This window comes from Protomyctophum bolini (genome assembly GCF_963924005.1).
Source record: "Protomyctophum bolini genome assembly, chromosome: 14".
NCBI classification, from domain to species: Eukaryota; Metazoa; Chordata; class Actinopteri; order Myctophiformes; family Myctophidae; genus Protomyctophum; species Protomyctophum bolini.
In genome coordinates, this window is record NC_137875.1 from 15,352,902 (window position 1) to 15,373,352 (window position 20,451).

Here is a 20,451-nt window from a genome sequence, read left to right on the forward strand (position 1 = left end):
GAGTGGCTTTTGTGTGTGTGTGTGTGTGCGTGTGTGCGTGCGTGTGTGTGTACGTGTGCGACTGTACACACCTATTTGTAAGCCAGTCACAGTGCAATTACAGTAGCATGTTTACAATGCATGCGGTGGTGCGTGAGTACAATTGTCTTATGCCCATTATACAGCAGCAGTGGCAACATTCAGTGGTGGAAAGTAACTGCCGGTATGTTCTCTAAGGAGGCCTACTTAAGTACAGTTTTGAGGTATTTTTGAGGGGCACCAGCCCCTCCTATGCCCAGCTTTGTGTGTGCGATGATGATTTGGTTGACTGAGGACATATAATGCGAGGATAAAAATGGAGGACAGAAAAGTGAGGATTTGCCGTAGTGTGATGATGTAATAATATTATAAATCATGACATGCAATTTCTGGTTTTCTTTCCTTTTTCTTTCCTTTTTTACTGTAGTAAAACAGTAGAATGATATATTTACAGCGAAAAAAGGAGCGGTGGGGGCGTGGGTCAGAGGAGTTGTTCATCTTCCATTCTTGAGTATTGCTCCAGGTCATCAATGCTCCGCTCCAAGCCCACCATCTTTTCATCCTTCTCTTTAACCATCAGGTCCAGCAGCACGGTTTGCATGCTTAGCTACACCGCGCTGAGCTCGCCTGACATGAAGTTTAGAGATTTCTGGATCTCCTCCAACAACGCTTTCTCCACTCCAGTTTTCTTTGACATTTTCACTTCTTTATCTTCGTTTGACTCTGTAGTATTTCTCAGTTTCCAGACTTTTGTTTCTTTCTGTTTTGCATCCGCTCACACAGGCACCTCCGATGAATATTGACATGCATTTTGAGAGGTACTTTTGAACTATGGTGACATGCATTTTGAGGACAGGGATTCTTTTAAACTATGGTGACATGCATTTTGAGGACAGGGATTCTTTTGAACTATGGTGACATGCATTTTGAGAGGGACAGGGATTCTTTTGGGTTAGTGTTGCCTTTGGGTAGGCAGGTCAGATGATGTTCTGGTGGTATGCCCATGGGCGTCACAAGTTAACACATGATAAGAATAAGTATATAACTAGAAAAACGCAATTCTGGGAAATTGCAAGTGGTTGCACCGACACTTTCAGGCTCTTGAGTCTTGCATAAGTACAGCACTGGAACATATGGAACAATGTTGTACTTTTGCTCCACTGCATTTATTATTTGTCACTATTTACTTTATTTCTATTATTAATACAAAACATGCATTAACCACTTAAGTGTGTGTGTGTGTGTGTGTGTGTGTGTGTGTGTGTGTGTGTGTGTGTGTGTGTTCATTAGATTGAGTGGGATGCCTCCGTGGAGCAGAAGCAGCTGTGTCTTAGTAAAGGGAGAGACAACAAGGTAAACACAATGACTGCGTGCGTGCGCCGTGCGTGAGTGAGTGAGTGTGCGTGCTTGCGTGCGTGAGTGAGTGTGCGTGCTTGCGTGCGTGAGTGCGTGAGTGAGTGTGCGTGCTTGCGTGAGTGAGTGTGCGTGCTTGCGTGCGTGAGTGAGTGAGTGTGCGTGCTTGCGTGTGTGAGTGAGTGAGTGTGCGTGCTTGCGTGCGTGCGTGAGTGAGTGTGCGTGCTTGCGTGAGTGAGTGTGCGTGCTTGCGTGCACCAGCATTTCGATGCTCCTGGTATAGCAGGCATTGGCAATTGTACTTAAGTACTGTGCTTAAGTACAATTTTGAGGTATTTAATACTTTACTAGTATTTCCAATGTCCAGTACTGTTACTTCTACTCTAGTTATTTTGTAGATTTTTGATTATTAATACAAAACATGCATTAACCCTATACCTCTACATTTTGCCCATTTGTTTATACATTTGAAAACTTGAAATGGGCCATTCAGCCTAATAAGTACTACTACTTTTGTACATTTACTCAAGTAAAATTTTAATTCTGGGACTTTTACTTCTTGTAACTTGTATTTGTCTGTCTCTCTCTCTCTGTGTCTCTCTCTCTCTGTCTCTCTCTCTCTCTCTCTCTCTCTCTCTCTCTCTCTCTCTCTCTCTCTCTCTCTCTCTCTCTCTGTGTCTCTCTCTCTCTCTCTCTCGCTCGCTCAGACCGAGTGTTTCAACCACATCCGCTTCCTCCAGAGATACAACTCCACGCACCTCTACATGTGTGGAACACACGCCTTCAGACCGCTCTGCACATACATAGTAAGACACTGTACTGTACTGTACTGTACTGTACTGTACTGTACTGTACTGTACTGTACTGTACTGTACTGTACTGTACTGTACTGTACTGTACTGTACTGTACTGTACTGTACTGTACTGTACTGTACTGTACTGTACTGTACTGTACTGGTTGCCCATCAAGGCCATAGTAGATTTTAAATCCTGTTAACCACTTTTAAGGCACTTCATGGACTGGCCCCACTTTATATCCTCGACCTTTTAACCCCTAAGGAGATGATGATGTATGATGATGTACGATGATAAGAGCGCCCCTCACTTCACACGGGTGTGATTTCTTTTAGAAATATTTGGGAAGATCCGCCGATCCGAAGTCAGTTGGAAAGTGCTCGACATTAGGAGATACGTGAACTAATGACACAGACACGCGTACACATGTCTGTCTGTGTGCCTGCTTTGGCCCATATATGGAGATCCCTGATCAAATTCCCGGATTAAATGTGTCGCTTGTGTGTCCTCCTTTACGTTGCCGCTTCCCTTACCTGTCCCGTTGTTTGGTAGGACGAGGAGCGGTTTGTGATGTCCCCTCGGACCGAAGAAGGTCGAGACAAATGTCCATACAGCCCGGCAACTGGCTACACCGGCCTCATCGTTGGTAAGACACACCACAACTTAAAACTCACCTTTTCTGTTTGGCTTTTAATAACATCCCATGATAATGTTTTTCTGCTTGCAGTGAACCTACACGCTGCTCAATGCATTACCATAGTTGTAATACATCATAATACTTTACAGTATATTGTATTATAATTACAGTTATGTGGGGTACTTTATTTGAATGGAAACAGTAGATATTTTGATGCGGTGTGGTGTAGTGTGGTGTGGTGTAGTGTGGTGTGGTGTGGTGCTAAAGCTGCAGTCGGAACTCGGGCTAAAGTTAATCCTTGTACTAAAAAGCGTATAGCAACATACGTTTTTTTTTCAGAAAGTCCCACCTATAGTGATATGCTCTAAATTTAGCCCTTGACCCAAATCTACAAGCTCACGGCGTGGCGCGTATTGTCACTACTTCTCATCATAAACATTTTGTTCTAATTTACGGAATATCTTAGATTTTTGGAAAATTGAAAAAATTACTGGGAAAAATCTTTGAATTAATGGGAAAAATTCTTTTTTGGGAATGTTTTCTTTGTAATGTTTTTTGACACTGGGGGCTTGTTCCCTCCTCTGCGTCATCAACCCGAGGTGGGTTTGGTGAAAGGGCCTTTCTGTGTGGAGTTTGCATGTTCTCCCCGTGTCCCCTAGGGTAGGTACCCTCACAAAAAACATGCAGTAATGCTGGTCTCTAAAACCTCCCCCTGGCCAGCCGGGGTGCCTGATGGAGGGGAAAGGAACTGGTCGGAATAACGTGTTCCTTCCACCCGCTACGTCCGGCCGGGGAAACTCCCCCCTGTCAGGTGAAAAGAATCAGCTTGGACTCCTCATGCATAGAAGGAAGCATGACGTCCGTCCACTGCCCCCCCCAGGTTGGCAGAGGAAGTGTAGCGCCCAGGATTACATTAGATAATTGACACTGGGTGAACAAATGTATTGTTGTCATCTCAGACCCAGCAGATGTACTGTTTTTCCTCTCAGACCAGCAGATGTACTGTTTTTTCCTCTCAGACCAGCAGATGTTCTGTTTTTCCTCTCAGACCCAGCAGATGTACTGTTTTTCCTCTCAGACCAGCAGATGTACTGTTTTTTCCTCTCAGACCAGCAGATGTACTGTTTTTTCCTCTCAGACCCAGCAGATGTACTGTTTTTTCCTCTCAGACCCAGCAGATGTACTGTTTTTTCCTCTCAGACCAGCAGATGTTCTGTTTTTCCTCTCAGACCCAGCAGATGTACTGTTTTTTCCTCTCAGACCAGCAGATGTACTGTTTTTCCTCTCAGACCAGCAGATGTACTGTTTTTTCCTCTCAGACCAGCAGATGTACACGGCCTCTCAGTACGAGTTCCGGAGCTTCCCAGACATCCGCCGCCACTCGCCGCCTCCCGCGCTGAAGACGGAGGACGCGCCCACGCGCTGGCTGACCGGTGAGCAACGCTGTCAAGTACATTTACTCAAGTACTGTAACTTATAGGGCCACTTCATCGCTTTTGCAACCAGATCTTATTGTAATGATGTTTGGCAGACAAGAAGACTTTCCTGGGTTTCTATGTGGGTAATATGTGTTTTTACTAATATTTTAGTATTTCAAAGTTCTGTGTGATGTCACTTCCTTCCTGGACTACATGTTGTCTCCGTAAAACAGCCCTCTCCCTCTCCACAAGGTGGGGAGAGTGCAGCAAAGCAACACAGACTACATAATGTTTCTGGCCATAGAGTGCAACATTTCAAATTGTGCTACTGTTATCTACTACAAATACAAATATAAATATAGGCCTAAGGTTTTCTGCAATTGTCCTGAAAATGTAATATTTTAAATATCCTGAAAAACATTTTGGAGTTGGCTGGTTTCTGCCCGACAGAAGAGATATATATGATTCGGGGCCGATCACGTCATTTTAAAATGATCAAAACCGGTTCGGGAGAACAAAAACGTGATAAGGACATCCCTAGTATCAATATATCATGATATTAGTGTTCTATAAAAATATAAATATCGGATCGGGAGAAATCGGTATTGGCAGATACTCAAAAACGTGATCGGACCAGTCTGGCTTTCGGGCATTTCATTTCATTAGTCAAATGGCAACCAAATCTATGGACATTTTTGTTTAGAGAACGATGTTTGTTTAAAGGAGTGTGTGTGTGTGTGTGTGTGTGTGTGTGTGTGTTTTTTCTGTGTCCAGAGGCAGACTTTGTGGGCTCGGCGCTGCTGGAGGCCAGCGGCTCCGGAGACGACGACAAGATCTACTGGTTCTTCACCGAGAGGAGCCAAGAGCAGACGCCCGGTGCCACCCTGACACGGGTGGCACGGGTGGCACGCATCTGCAGGGTGAGAGAGAGAAAGAGAGACAGAAACACCCACCTACACTCTGAGTAGGGTGGCATGGGTCTGAAGGGTGAGAGAGAGAGAGAGAGAGAGAAAGACACCCAGCTACACTCGGAGTAGGGTGGCACAGGTCTGAAGGGTAAGAGAGAGAGAGAGACATGTGTCTGAAGGGTGAGAGAGAGAGACACCCAGCAACACTCTGAGTAGGGTGGCATGGGTCTGAAGGGTGAGAGAGAGAGAGAGAGAGAGACATGGGTCTGAAGGGTGAGAGAGAGAGAGAGAGAGAGAGAAAGACACCCAGCTACACTCGGAGTAGGGTGGCACAGGTCTGAAGGGTAAGAGAGAGAGAGAGACATGTGTCTGAAGGGTGAGAGAGAGAGACACCCAGCAACACTCTGAGTAGGGTGGCATGGGTCTGAAGGGTGAGAGAGAGAGAGAGAGAGAGAGAGAGAAAGACACCCAGCTACACTCTGAGTAGGGTGGCACAGGTCTGAAGGGTGAGAGAGAGAGAGAAAGACACCCAGCTACACTCTGAGTAGGGTGGCACAGGTCTGAAGGGTGAGAGAGAGAGAGAGAGAGAGACACAGGTCTGAAGGGTGAGAGAGAGAGAGAGATCAGTGTGTCCTACAGGCATCACCCCACGGCCGCTGTGTTGGCCTGCTGCATGCTTTGTGACCGCATGACAATCCACTGACATTTTGCACAGAGGCAGAGTCTGCGTGTGTGTGTACGTTGTGTAATGTGCGTGCTTGCGTTCTAAAGGCACTTGGACAATAAATGTGACAGTCATGTCTTTGATTCCCAATCTCTCTCCTCTCCTCACCTCTCCTCACCTCTCCTCTCCTCTCCTCTCCTCTCCTCTCCTCTCCTCTCCTCTCCTCTCCTCTCCTCTCCTCTCCTCTCCTCTCCTCTCCTCTCCTCTCCTCTCCTCTCCTCCAGGGGGACAGAGGAGGTCGCCTGACCCTCCAGAAGAGGTGGACATCGTTCCTGAAGGCCAGGCTGCTGTGTTCTCTGCCTGAGTACGACTTCCACTTCAACATGCTGCGCAGCGCCTTCGTCCTGCACGGACGCACGCCCGCCGACACACTCTTCTACGGCGTCTTCGGCCTGGAGTGGTGAGCATGCATAGCGTTGTTTTCGTCGACTAAAACTAAGACCAAAAATGTTCGTCGACTACCTTTTTTCACTGAGGAAAACTAAATGGAAACTAAATGAAAACTATATGCTCTGGTGACTAAAACTAAGACTAAGAAATAAGAAATATATTGACACTTTCGTCAACAAATAAAAACTAGACAAAAATGTTTCCACTATAGTGGACAAGAGATCCAGTATAAGTCATTTTACACTTGGTTTGCGTGACGCGTTGTGTGCTTGTAGATCTGCTATTTTCAGCAAGTGTAAAATCTGTCATTACAATGGCATCAAGGCCCGCCAAAATACATTTTAGTCGACTAAATCAACTGTAGATTTAGTCGACTAAAATCGCATGACACTTAGTGGACTAAAACTAGACTAACGCTAAGACATTCCAGATGACTAAAACTAAATTAAGTTTCAGTCCAAAGACTATGACTAAACTAAAATTGAAATTTGCTGCCAAAAACAACACTGGTTGGACAAAAAAGTGAAATCAGCCCTCAACGGCTTCTGCCAGAAATATCGGGAAGGGATACGTGCAGGCTTCTGGCAGGGTTCCGTTCTTTTTACATGAGTTGTCATATTCTAAAAACAGCCAGCTCGGTATCATGGCAAAATTATTCTGGGCGACGGTGGCTCAGGGGTAGAGTGGCTGGATGGTAACCGCAAGGTTGCCAGTTCGATCCCGGGCTCCCCCAGAGCTAGTGTCGAAGTCTCCTTGAGCAAGACACTGAACCCCAAATTGCTCCTGATGTGCAGGTCGGTGCCTTGCATCGGTGTGTGAATGTGTGTGTGTGAATGTGTGTGTGTGTGTGTGTGTGTGAATGGGTGAATGCAATGCACAATCTATGTAAAGCGACCTTGGATAAAGGCTCTACTGTATACAAATGCACCATTTACCATTTAGCGAAACTTCTGGAAAATAATTGATCTTTCATCATTGTATCGTAGTAAATACACAATTTATAATAATAACACGCACAACTCAGCTTTTATGTTCCCCTCTGAAGGTTCTTTGAGGGTGTGAATTTAAATCAGCCAAGAGAGATCGATGGAGTCCACATTATTCAGAAAAGACTAGAGGAGATGAAAGACAGGAGGAGATAGAGAGGAACGTTTTACACATCCCTCCCCCCAAAACAAACATTTCGGGGAAGGGCGGAGAGTGAATACAAATTGACAATTTAGATTCCGTTGCACGTGTTTGAGTCTAAAGGGCTTTTGAGTTTCTCAATAGGGTTCATGGCCTGAATGTTAAACAGTGTCACCCAGTCCGCTTATTAAGCAACTTTGGGCTTGCATGGTTTTTTCTGTAGCCTAAAAGTACATGCGGTCATGTGTGTGTGACTCTTCCACTAGGCTCATAGCTTCTTCTCTGTTTGCATTCTGCAGTGCTCGGCCTGAACCGCACACGCACACGCGCACACACACACACACACACACACACACACACACACACACATACCCACACACACCCACACACACATCATAGATATGTGAGCTGTGACTAATTTAGCATCCTTCGCTCCTTACCTCCCATCTCTCGTCCTTTGCTTCCTTTCCTCTCTCCTCCTGTGTTGCCGCTCCACTTCCATCCCTGTCCTTCCTTTAAACCCACGTGTGTGCATGTGTGTGTGTGTGTGTGTGCGTGTGTGTGTGTGTGCGCGTGTGCACATCACCACCACCGTCTCTATGGAAACTGGAGGTGTACTGTTGTGTTACCAGGCTTGTGATCTGCTCTTTCTCACTGTGTGTGTGTGTGTGTGTGTGTGTGTGTGTGTGTGTGTGTGTGTGTGTGTGTGTGTGTGTGTGTGTGTGTGTGTGTGTGTGTGTGTGTGTGTGTGTGTGTGTGTGTGTGTGTGTGTGTGTGTGTGTGTGTGTGTGTGTGTGTGTGTGTGTGTGTGTGTGTGTGTGTGTGTGTGTGTGTGTTTTCAGGAAGAATGTGAAGGCGTCTGCAGTGTGTCGGTTCTCTCTGCCTGAGGTGGAGCAGGTCTTCCAGGGTCCCTACATGGAGAGCCACAACTCTGGCTCCAAATGGCAGGAATACACAGGCAAGATCCCTGAGCCACGGCCTGGGATGGTGAGACACACACACACACACACACACACACACATACATCCCACACACATCGACAGACGTATAGACCAATGGTTTTAAACCAGTGGTCCGGGGACCACCAGTGGATTGAGGGGGTTCCAGGTGGTCCCCAGCTAAAGGTGTTTGAGAGTTGGTTACCAAATGGACCCTTATTGTCTCCACCAGGCCGAAGGCATGGGGAGAGAGTATGTTTTGCACTCCGTGCGTGCGTGCGTCCGTCTGTGTACAGCTAATCTTCTTGGCTGATGCCAAACTTTGCACACACACTCCCTGGATGCCAACTGAACCTCTGACCCAATTTCTTTAACAGCCTGTTATAGCGCCACCATGAGGCTGACTTTTGCAAAACACATTTCTTCATATTACTCGTACACATTTTCTCCATACACCATGCAACTCGGTATACACCATCTCTATAGTCATGTGATCACCACGGACCACTCCGCATCCCCATATTCCATCCCCACTGGCTCAGATTGCCTTCTAAAGTTCTGCAGATGTGTCTGTTTTGAACAAAATACTTAAAATCATGAACACAGTGTGCGATTTCCGTGACATTATGCACACACATTACCACTCGGCAGAGGAAAAAATGGCACTTGAAAAAAAGCGGACTCATGGTGGCGCTATAACAGGAAAATTCATGTTCTTACCTATACTTTCACCGATCTGTGTACAACTTTGCATGCTCACTCCCCCTAGAGGCCAAGACAAAACCTTTGCCCTGCATTCTCCACATTGCGCCACCATGGCGCCAATTTCTGCAGAACTTAAACGCTTACTGTAAATCGCTCAGGATTAAGAGCGTCTGCTAAATTGTAAATTGCTATTATCCTGGTGGAGACCTGTCCCACTGGGCACTTTTTCTAGTTAGATCTTTAACTCTCGAGACTTGAGTGGAAAACTATGTAAAAATAATGTTTAATGTTGCGCCCTCAAGAGTTAAATTATTGTTAAACATCTCCATTACTTAATTTCTACACAATTAGAGAATGTAGAAAGATTGATTGTTCTCCAAAGGAAGCTACACAGACGCACACACAGATATCGGAGATATCCACACAAACACATTTCGATTTCTTTATTTGAGTCCACATTTATAAAATACATTATCAAGGACACAAATATTTTCAGTTGCTTCTGATATACTGCGCACTCGAAACATCACATGTCTCAGTGCTTGAGTCCAAACAAGCCCTAAATGTACAGAATATAGGCAGCACATGAACTTATTCACAGCCAACATTGGTCACTTCAGTCTGTCATATTACCAACACCGAAAGTAAATCATGGGTACAAAAAGCACCTTCTCCTCCAAATAGACCGACTGCCTATAATGGAGAATATTGAACAGTATGTTGCAAGCTGCTTTGCCTTACACTTGGACAACCCTATAATCCTCAAGCCTCTGACCACTAGCCTGTGGACATGGCCCAGGCTGCCAAATATAATGCACACACAGAGACAGACGTATACATACAGACAGTATACACACCCACACACGTTGGTATGTCTATAATAACATACAGTAGGATAGCAGTTTTATAAATGCCATTTTTATAATTTTTCTTTTGCCATTTGTAATGCTAGCTTACCTATGTAGTTGCATAGGTAAGCTAGCATTATAAATCAAGCATATTAACTCCAAACCCAACCCGTGAAACTGACTTAACAACTCATTCTAACCCTAACCTGAAAAACAACCATTTATCTTGTGAGGCGCAGAAAAGGTTTGCGCTTGTGCACGCACGCACGCACAAACGCGCACGCACGCACGCACACACGTTTGGTATTAATGTCCTCTCTAATAGCAATAGGCAAGCGCAGCCACAGTCAGCGCTTGTGAGATGAAGCACAAGAAGAATTGCTTCTAAATCTTCCTGTCCAGTCCTATCTGCTCCGGAGCGCACGGAGCGGCACAGAGAAGGAGTGAGAGAGAGAGAGAGAGAGAGAGAGAGAGAGAGAGAGAGAGAGAGAGAACAACCTTACGACAGCAGCTCTTATCGGAATCGTGTATGCCATTTGAAACCCATTTCCGTTGTGATAAAAACGCCAGGCTACTTTACTGTATAGAAGCTACTTGTGATGATAGCAGACAGCAGCCGCCATCCAGCCTCAACACTTCATAGAGCTTAAGTTAAACTCGGTGGGCAGCTGGAAGGGTATTTAAACGTGGGGAGTGTGGAAGCCTCTTAAGAGAGGGTGTGTGGTAAAGTCTAAGTTTAAAAGGAAAACGTATTCCCTTCTCCGGGCTCATACAGAGCCCCTCGACATGTCAGCACTCAGTGGGGCCGCTGGACTGGTCTCCCCTGAGGTGCAGACAGTAACACGGGAGAATAATCACCTTTTCGCCACGGATGTACAGTTGCAATTTTTATGTTTAGTTGAGCTTGGGTGTTGCACTGTGAAAATAGCAGAGTGAGCGAGCTTGTAGATTTTTCAGCCACAACCAAATGGCTGTAAAATCAGGCATTACAACAATGCTATCAAGGCCTGCCAAAATACATGAAGTCAACTAATGACGTTTAGACATCTAAAACTAGACTAAAACTAAAATATTTCAGATGACTAAAATATGACAAAAACTAATTTAAGTTGTATTCAAAAGAAAGACTAAAACAAAATAAAAAAAATTGCTGTCAAAATCAACACTGAATGGAACGCACACGCTCGCAAATTCACACGCACGTTGAATAACCTTTTTACTTACGGTTTGGTAGGCCTATTTACCCCATATATGAATAACCTTTTTACTTACTGTTTGGTAGGCCTATTTACCCAATATATCCATATGTCAATAATGTTTTTCTTACTTACTCCGATCGCCTCGGCTACTTTATATTGTTGTCACCTACAATTTTATGCCAATGTGTGTACTGCAGAGCTGCAAACGCTCATATCTGTGGACTGCTTCAGAAAATGGGGGACCACTATGCCGGGAACCCCTTTTGGCGTTTTAAGCGTTGCGTTACACTTTCGCTATTGAAAAATAGCAGATCTACAAGCTCGTAAGCGGGGCACTCGAGCTTGTAGATCTGCTATTTTTGAAAAATCGTGACAATGTGGCGCAAATCTTTGAATATATATTCTTTCAGAGCGAACGTTCTTAACTCAAATCTTTGCTTCCTGGAACAACATATTTTCAGATGGCCAAATTCATATAATTTTTGGGATGCTTGACATGAAAAACCTTGAAAACCACTGACATAGAAACATGGGTTTCTCAGAAAACTATCAGGATTTAGAAGGCATTTGTAGAATCATCCTCACGTCCGGTCTAAATGGGTTAAAAGTCCATGGCCTACACCTCAGTACTTTAGGTCACACAATGGATCACTGAAATACATGCAGCCTTTAGCGAGTCATTCCTCAGTCTCTCTCTGTGTCTCTCTCTCTCTCTCTCTGCAGTGCATAACAGACGCGTTGAGGTCACGGGGCATCAACTTCTCCACCTCGCTGCCGGACGACGTGCTGGACTTCGTCAGGAGGCACCCGCAGATGTCCCAGCAGGTCCGTCCCGCAGACAGACGCCCCCTGCTGTTCAGGAGGACCACGGACTACACCCAGATGGCGGTGCACGCGGTCCAGGCCCTGGACGGACACACGTACCATGTTTTGTTCCTGGGTACAGGTGCGCTCTTCTGACTATAAGTACATTTACTTAACACGCAGCCCGACCAGAACCGTTGAAAACGGTGTTAAATTAATCGTCTAAGCCTGCCAGACACGTTATCCAGGGGTTTATATTCTTTAATCCATGTTTTGATCCGATCGTATCGTTAGCCATCGTTCGTTAGCACACAGTTACTAAAATCTGAGTACTTTTTCAACCACTATGGCCCCTGGTTCCGGAACTTTAAAAAAAAAAAGGGAAAGCAGCAATAAGGTTCCAATAATCTAGAAGGGAACCAGTTCCTAGAACCAAAGTTATTTTGGTGGAACAGGGGCCAGAGAACCAGAAATGTTGTTTTTGTGGATATAGTTCCCATTGTGTTATTTTTCCAAAGAAAGGGAAGAAGAGAGGGGGCTGGGTTTAGGATATGAAGGCAAGAAAGAAACATTTGAAATTTGAAACGCATGCACGCGTCACACACACACAGCACACTCGTAGGGTCTCTCTCAGCTATACTTTACAAACGGCTCAGACGTCGTCTCTTCTCTTATTTACGATACAAATAAGGGGTTTTAAAGTAAATGTACTTTCCTTGGCTGCGCACGCACAGATGAGGGCTGGCTGCACCGGGCCGTGGCGCTGGAGGGCCAGCTGCACATCGTGGAGGAGCTGCAGCTGTTTGAGGACGCTCAGCCCGTCACCGGCCTGCTCATCTCCCCCACACAGGTAAGATCCCTTATGTGTGTCTGTGTACACTCTCAGAGTTAAATTAACATTGATTTTTACAATATAAATTGAGGTCCCAGAGATATAAATCTCCACCACACAGGTAAGATAGCCTGCTCATCACAGGCAACCAACCCATTAAGACCTGGAACCCATCTGCGTCACGATATAGCTTTCAACCACTTTAACCATAATTTTAAACTTTAGCTGTTGAAAAATAGCAGATCTACAAGCTTGTGTAGATCTGCTATTTTGGAAAAAATCATGAAAATGTGGCTCAAATCTTTGAATGTTCATATCCTTTCACAGCAAACATTTTGAACTCTTATCTTTGATTCTTGGGTGGGTCCCTGGAAGAACATATTTTCAGGGTTAACAGCCAAATATATATATAATTTTGGGGGTCCTTGACATAAAATGGTTTTGATCACGACTGATATAGAAAGATACATAAGGTAGACAGGGCATGCGCCCAGCAGGCAATGTGTCAAGTTACCTATTTAGGTTTTAAAGGAAAAAACAAATAGCGTGTGTGTGTGTGTGTGTGTGTGTGTGTGTGTGTGTGTGTGTGTGTGTGTGTGTGTGTAGATGAGCGTGTACGTGGCCTCTCCAGTGGGACTGGTACAGCTTCCACTGTCCACCTGCCACAGGTACGCCTCCTGCCATGAGTGTGTGTTCGCCAGGGACCCTTACTGTGGCTGGAGCGGAGCCCAGTGTGTGGACGTGACCTCACACGCAGACAGGTGGGTGGGTGTGTGTGTGTGTGTGTGTGTGTGTGTGTGTGTTCGTGTATAGCCAGACAACTATTCCACAATCTCCGAATGCTATATATAAAGTCTGGAACTACCTATGTCTCCCAAAATTCGAGCTGTTTGTCATTTCCGTTCACAAACCTATATTTTATGTTTTTATATCCATTTCTGCTAAGCAGCAAGATATATACGCTTGGATCATTTATATTTATATTAGGATACATTTGTGCGACTGTAAAGACGAAACGGAAGTGGGGAGGAGGCTTCACTTCTTCTTTATATTTTACTCATGATCAGAGCTAGATCACCCAGCGGTATTGCAGCTGTTCGTGCGACAGACAGACAGACAGACAGACAGACAGGGCCAGTTATTGGAGCGGTTAGGCACCACTCAAAAATCTGAAATAATAAAAACTGTATAAAACAATAAAAAAGTTAATACATTAATAAATACATATAAAGACAGGCTACAAAACATGTGACAATTTTAATATACAATGTATATATCCAAAGAGATAAAATAAGTGCAAGAATAGCATATTAAGGCACGTTGGCTATCCGAAACTATCAGGGTGGATTAAAAGTCACGTGAGCAGGCCTGGGCTGTGGCTCAGCGGTCCAGGCACCTTGGACCCTGCCAGACTTAGTCCAAGTCTGGCAGTGTGCCGTGGGAACAGGAGTTGAGGCATTCAATTTATAGTTTGTTCCACAGATAAATATTGTGAAAATAGCAGGTCTGATCTACAAGCTCACTAAGTGTATTCCAGTAGTCGAGGCTGGGTTGACATAAAAGCGCGTGCGTGTGTGTGTGTGCGTGCGTGCGTGCGTGTGGGTGGCCGCTTGTCCAATCAACCATGCATGATTGGATCAGCTGATTGTGTGCTGGTGCCCGTGTGTCTGTGTGGTGTGATGCGATGCGATGTGACTCACCTTCTGAGGTGTGTGTGTGTGTGTGTGTGTGTGTGTGTGTGTGTGTGTGTGTGTGTGTGTGTGTGTGTGTGTGTGTGTGTGTGTGTGTGTGTGTGTGTGTGTGTGTGTGTGTGTGTGTGTGTGTGTGTGTGTGTGTGTGTGTGTGTGTGTGTGTGTGTGTGTGTGTGTGTGTGTGTGTGTGTGTGTGTGTGTGTGTGTGTGTGTGTGTGTGTGTGTGTGTGTGTGTGTGTGTGTGCGCGCGCGCGCGTGTGACTCACCTCCTGGGTTGTGCGTGTCACTGCCCCCTGTGACTGTCACACTGTCATGACAACTGTTGCATAATGAGGAGCCGAAAACAGGACGCCTGTCGACTGGAACCATAAACCATGGTTATGCAAATATGTACACTGAAATATCAACAAGCAGGTCCCTAATGGAAACGGTGCCATACATTTAAAGATATCTCCATACAGTACATACAACATTATGTAATATTCTACTGAATAAAATAGGATAGAATGCACTACAGCAGTGAGCAGTGTTTCCCAAACGTTTGAGCTCAACACCCTAAAGAGAAATTAGACGTTGGCCTGGCCGTGACCCAAACTACCGAAAATAGCAGATCTACAAGCTGCTATTTTTTAGTACTTCTTAAGTTGGGTGGTCATAATTTATTTAAAAAAACAACAATCAAAACCCTTAAAGGGACATTTCACCGCAGGAAGAAAATACATTCACTCAATGTTAATAGTATTTGTAGTAGATAAAAGTAACACAATTTGAAACTTGCATCGTTGCATGCTTGTAGACCGGCTATCTCCGAATAGCTTTGTAGTGATCTAAATATGCAAAGTAACTAGTAACGGAAGCTGTTAAAGGATTGTAGTGAAATAAAAAGTACAATGTTTGCCACTGAGATGTTGTGGAGCATTATAAAGTCTTATTATAAAGTATTATATAGTGTTGAACAAAGGTGTAGACTAGAGTAAAGTAAAAGTACCTCAAAATCGTACTCCAGTTACAGTACTTGAGTGAATGTACTTGCAGGCTAGGGCTTCAAGATCGCTTGTTCCTGTATAGGACGCATGAACAAGCAGGCCCCATCTCAGTTCTGTGCATAAAATGTAATGCAATGCTATGCTTCTTGGAACTATGACTGCATGGTAGCCTTTCGTTAGCATTTTGTTTCATTTTTTATTGTCAATGTATTGTGTGATCTGTTTGTATTGTGTATGTCAGGGGTGCCCAAAAGGTAGATTGTGATCTACCAGCAGTAGATCATAAAGACCACATGACATGCCCCTAAAAATATCTTATTTAAATTAATTATCTGCCACTGTGTTAAGGTGACTTGATTGACATCAAAAAGGGCCTGTTATACATGCAAGAAAAGCATACCAATGCTAAATGTTCCCTCTGTATTTCCCATTCCAAGTGCGTTAGTCTTATACAGTATGTAACACCATCGCTATCACTATTCCAAAGCCCACTCAAGGACATTGTTTAACTATTTTCAGCAATTGGATAACTGGTATAACTGATAATTGATATTTTCTGCATATCTTCACAGAGCCAGTTTGATCCAGGACGTTCAGCATGGGAACAGAGGATGTGAGAACAGCACCGCAGACGGTAGGCACACCACACACTGTCACACATCATAGAATCCTCACTTAATAAATACCAAGTATCAAGCATAAGCTTGATACTTATGCTTTCATCCAAGTGTTTTCAAACTAAAGAGCTCATCCTTCTTTCCTTTGGGACCAACCAAATAAGTGGTCTGTCTTGCCTCATTACAATTTTAGAACGGTATAAGCGAAGCGTACTCAAGTTCCCTCAACCCATTTTATGTCCTTAATTATTCCATTGTTTCAGACCTGCTATGTAGTCTCATGTCGGGTGTTGCCATGTTGTTTCAGAGCTAGCCTCTTGTCTGGTATTGCCTTGTTGCTTCAGAGTTAATGTCCTTTCAGATGAGCAGCGATTAACGTGGCCAGTAATTCATTTTCAATGAGACCTGCGTTTTGCAAGCGTATTTACGTGGGCGCGGTCCTGTAAAATTGTTGTGCTCTTTTCATGCACACGCCCGCGACTGACTAGACCTGGATTCTGAGATAGTCTCATGTCTGGTAGTGTTATCATGTTGCTTCAGAGTTGAGGTACTTGTAGATGGGCAACGCATCGATTAACGCAGACGTTGTCGCGTGGATGAACAACAGGTGTGCTCCTGAGGGGGCGCGACAATGCAAGCATAAGAAAAAAGTTATTCGCGGGCACGTGCACGAAATGAGCACCCACACTGCAATTTCACGCTTGCGTACACGCCCCTCGACTTCTCTGTGCGTATTTTTTTTTTAAAAGGCAGGTCTCATTGAAAATGAATTACTTTGCGTAATGGGGCGGGAACCCCTTTTGGGATTTTAAGCATTATGTCATGCTTTAGCTGTTGAAAAATTGCAGATGGCACCGGGTGAGCTTGTAGATCTGCTATTTTTGAAAAAGCAAATCTTTGAATATATTCTTTCAGAGCGAACGTTTTCTCAAATCTTTGCTTCTGAGGGGTTCCTGGAATAACATATTTTCAGATGGGAGTCGGCCGCCAATTACATATAATTCTGGGGCTCCTTGACATAAAACATGAGGTTTTTCATGTGTGGTGTTGCCATGATGATGATGTTGTTGTTGTTTCAGAGCCGGCGGCCCAGCGGAGCCGCTCTGTGATGGCGGGCGATGACGTTCTGCTGCAGTGCGAGCTCAGCTCCAACCTGGCAACCCCCGTGTGGACGCTGGACGGCGTTGAGCTGCAGGGCTACGGCCTGGACTCGGGCTTCAGGACGGGCACGGACGGCCTTCTGCTCATCGGCGCCCGGCCCGACCAGGCCGGACGCTACACCTGCTACGCCCTGGAGAACAGCGTCAAGGTACCAAGAAGACTCTAGGCACGCACCTCAGGTCAACGGACCTGGAGCTATTGGATGTCCCAACAACCAAATTGAGGCTTAGAGGGGAACCGTGCCTTCTCTGTCGCAGCCCCTAGGCTGTGGAACATCATCCCCTACTCCATTAGAACTCCCCACCTCGATTTAAGTTTTAAAATCCAGGCTAAAAAACTTGCAAGTGTTTAAATGCTCCGGATATGTTGTTGTTGCTGTTGTTGCTCTTACTCCATTGTTTTTATGATGACTTTAGTATGCTCTTACTGTTTTTGTTTGAAATGAAAATGATGCAATGTTCTGTAACGGCACTTTTGCTACAATGATTGTGATTGTTTTTTTAAATGTGCTTTATAAAACAAACGTGATTTGATTTGATTTGAAGGTGGCCATAGTGGTCTACGACGTGAGCGTGCGCCTGGACGCTCCCGGCCCGCCGCCACCCCCTCCCCGTCCCCCGCAGCAAGTCCACCCCACCCAAGGTCACGTCGACCCCACCCAAGGTCTCGGGGTCAGCAGCGGCCCTTCTTCCTCGCCGCCTCAGAACACCAACGCCACCGCCGCCACCACCACTGAGACCACGGAGCCCCCCCTCCTCGCCACCTCCTCCTCGGAGAGACCGCCCCCACCACCGTGGTCGCCGGCTCCTCTCCTGCCCCGGTCGGAGTTCCTCTCGCCAAGGTTGTTATAGTTTTTGCGTTTTTTTTTTTTCATTCTTTTCTTTTTGACCTTTTGTCCTCAATTAATTTGATTGATTTGTTCCCTGGCATATAAGCCGTATATGCCTTAATACATTATAATTGCCCTCTATAACTAAAATATTAAATGGAAGCGCTCCCTAGGAAATTGTCTCCTACGGACACAGTATTAGCGTAGCTGACCCTCATAACCCTGCCTCTCTCTCTCTCTCTCTCTCAGGAACATGGAGGCCATGTACCTGTCTCTCATCACCATCCTGGGCGGGCTGTGCGTGGTGCTGACGGTGGTGCTGCTGTACGTGGGGTTCTGCCTGCAGGCGGGCAACCGCGGGAAGTACTCTCTGCGCGCCGCTGCGGCCGCCGCGTACCCAGCGGACCACCGCAGGAAACACAACAGGAAGAAGGCGATGCACCGCAGCTCCTCCTCCTCCAACATGGAGCTGAAGACCATCTCCAACGGCAGCGTCTGCTGTAACGGAGGGTCCAAGCAGCACCACGACGACGACGCGCAGGTACGTACGGCAGAGTACCACGGGTGTCCCAGTTAGGTACGCACGGCAGAGTACCGCGGGTGTCCCAGTTAGGTACGTACAGCAGAGTACCACGGGTGTCCCAGTTAGGTACGTACAGCAGAGTACCACGGGTGTCCCAGTTAGGTACGTACAGCAGAGTACCACGGGTGTCCCAGTTAGGTACATACGGCAGAGTACCACGGGTGTCCCAGTTAGGTACGTACAGCAGAGTACCACGGGTGTCCCAGTTAGGTACATACGGCAGAGTACCACGGGTGTCCCAGTTAGGTACATACAGCAGAGTACCACGGGTGTCCCAGTTAGGTACGTACAGCAGAGTACCACGGGTGTCCCAGTTAGGTACGTACAGCAGAGTACCACGGGTGTCCCAGTTAGGTACATACAGCAGAGTACCACGGGTGTCCCAGTTAGGTACATACAGCAGAGTACCACGGGTGTCCCAGTTAGGTACATACAGCAGAGTACGTGGGTGTCCCAGTTAGGTACGTACAGCAGAGTACCACGGGTGTCCCAGTTAGGTACATACAGCAGAGTACGTGGGTGTCCCAGTTAGGTACGTACAGCAGAGTACCACGGGTGTCCCAGTTAGGTACGTACAGCAGAGTACCGCGGGTGTCCCAGTTAGGTACGTACAGCAGAGTACCACGGGTGTCCCAGTTAGGTACATACAGCAGAGTACCACGGGTGTCCCAGTTAGGTACGTACAGCAGAGTACCACGGGTGTCCCAGTTAGGTACGTACAGCAGAGTACCACGGGTGTCCCAGTTAGGTACATACAGCAGAGTACGTGGGTGTCCCAGTTAGGTACGTACAGCAGAGTACCACGGGTGTCCCAGTTAGGTACATACAGCAGAGTACGTGGGTGTCCCAGTTAGGTACGTACAGCAGAGTACCACGGGTGTCCCAGTTAGGTACGTACAGCAGAGTACCGCGGGTGTCCCAGTTCGACGGGTGAAAAATATACTTTATAAGTTCACGGTTACGGTCGGGGACAGGCGGTACTGAACTAAACGCGGGCGGGTAACACTTTATTATGAAAAGCAGAGCGCACTGCAGGAGGTTATAAACTAGCAGACTATTGCAGCAATAGAGCGTCACCAGGAAATTATCCCACATTAATTTTCACCATAGAGGTTTCAAAAAGTATTTTGGTTCGGCCCAAAAATGTGTTTATTCTCATGATTTGTCAACTCGGCTGTTGGCTTTGTTCGAGGCTTTTAACTCTTTTATTGCGGCTAGCTGTTAGCATAAATCCCAGTTCCAGGTGCCACCATACGCGTTCACTTTAAGAGTCGGAGTTTGACCGCCCTCCCGCCCCCCACACACACTTGCCACACACGTTAGTATCATTGGCACAAGCACACACTGTTTACCTTTCGTCAGAAGCTTTAACATGGCGGGAGCGTCACGGTACAAAGGCACAAATTAAATCAGAAATTTGGATGGCAGAAGATCCACCCAGCATATGGACCTGGGATATGGCGTCCCCTGGTGTCGGGGTCTGGACATGGGAAAGAAAGAATTACGGTCTTTAAATAAATACTTTTTGAAATGTCTATGGGGAACATGAATGGGTAATTATTTCCTGGTGCCCTCGTCGTTCTGAAAGGGGGCGGGACTTGCGACGCTCTATAAACTGCAGCTGGGTGCTTCTCAACAGTGAAGTTAAGTCCGTCACATGCCCAAGGAATCGCCAGTGATGTCACATCACTGACGAACGTTCTTTCTGCTGCTGTACTAGGCTATACTTCCGTGTTGCACAGCATTTGCATAACGGCCGAATCCTTGCATCCTTCTGGTTATTGACGGGCGCCGTGGGTTGTCAAAATATAATTACGTATGGTCATTTTAGGCCTGTCAGGATTGTTACGTAATCGTCTGATCGCAATTATTTTCACGATTTAAAAA

The 20,451-nt window shown here is 45.9% G+C and overlaps 1 protein-coding gene across 1 annotated transcript in view; it reads left to right on the forward strand.

Annotated features, from left to right (window-relative positions):
• Positions 1 to 20,451, forward strand: part of LOC308328736 (semaphorin-4G-like) — a 44,284-nt gene that overhangs the window by 22,885 nt on the left and 948 nt on the right. Inside the window, exons 4-17 of the mRNA XM_080782844.1 lie at positions 1,309 to 1,371; positions 2,079 to 2,177; positions 2,719 to 2,812; positions 4,123 to 4,236; positions 4,996 to 5,141; positions 6,078 to 6,253; positions 8,214 to 8,358; positions 11,785 to 12,007; positions 12,600 to 12,715; positions 13,304 to 13,458; positions 15,947 to 16,008; positions 17,071 to 17,300; positions 17,698 to 17,993; positions 18,231 to 18,522. Of these exons, the coding sequence (XP_080638970.1) occupies positions 1,309 to 1,371; positions 2,079 to 2,177; positions 2,719 to 2,812; positions 4,123 to 4,236; positions 4,996 to 5,141; positions 6,078 to 6,253; positions 8,214 to 8,358; positions 11,785 to 12,007; positions 12,600 to 12,715; positions 13,304 to 13,458; positions 15,947 to 16,008; positions 17,071 to 17,300; positions 17,698 to 17,993; positions 18,231 to 18,522 (2,211 nt within the window). The remainder of the gene's footprint in view (positions 1 to 1,308; positions 1,372 to 2,078; positions 2,178 to 2,718; positions 2,813 to 4,122; positions 4,237 to 4,995; positions 5,142 to 6,077; positions 6,254 to 8,213; positions 8,359 to 11,784; positions 12,008 to 12,599; positions 12,716 to 13,303; positions 13,459 to 15,946; positions 16,009 to 17,070; positions 17,301 to 17,697; positions 17,994 to 18,230; positions 18,523 to 20,451) is intronic.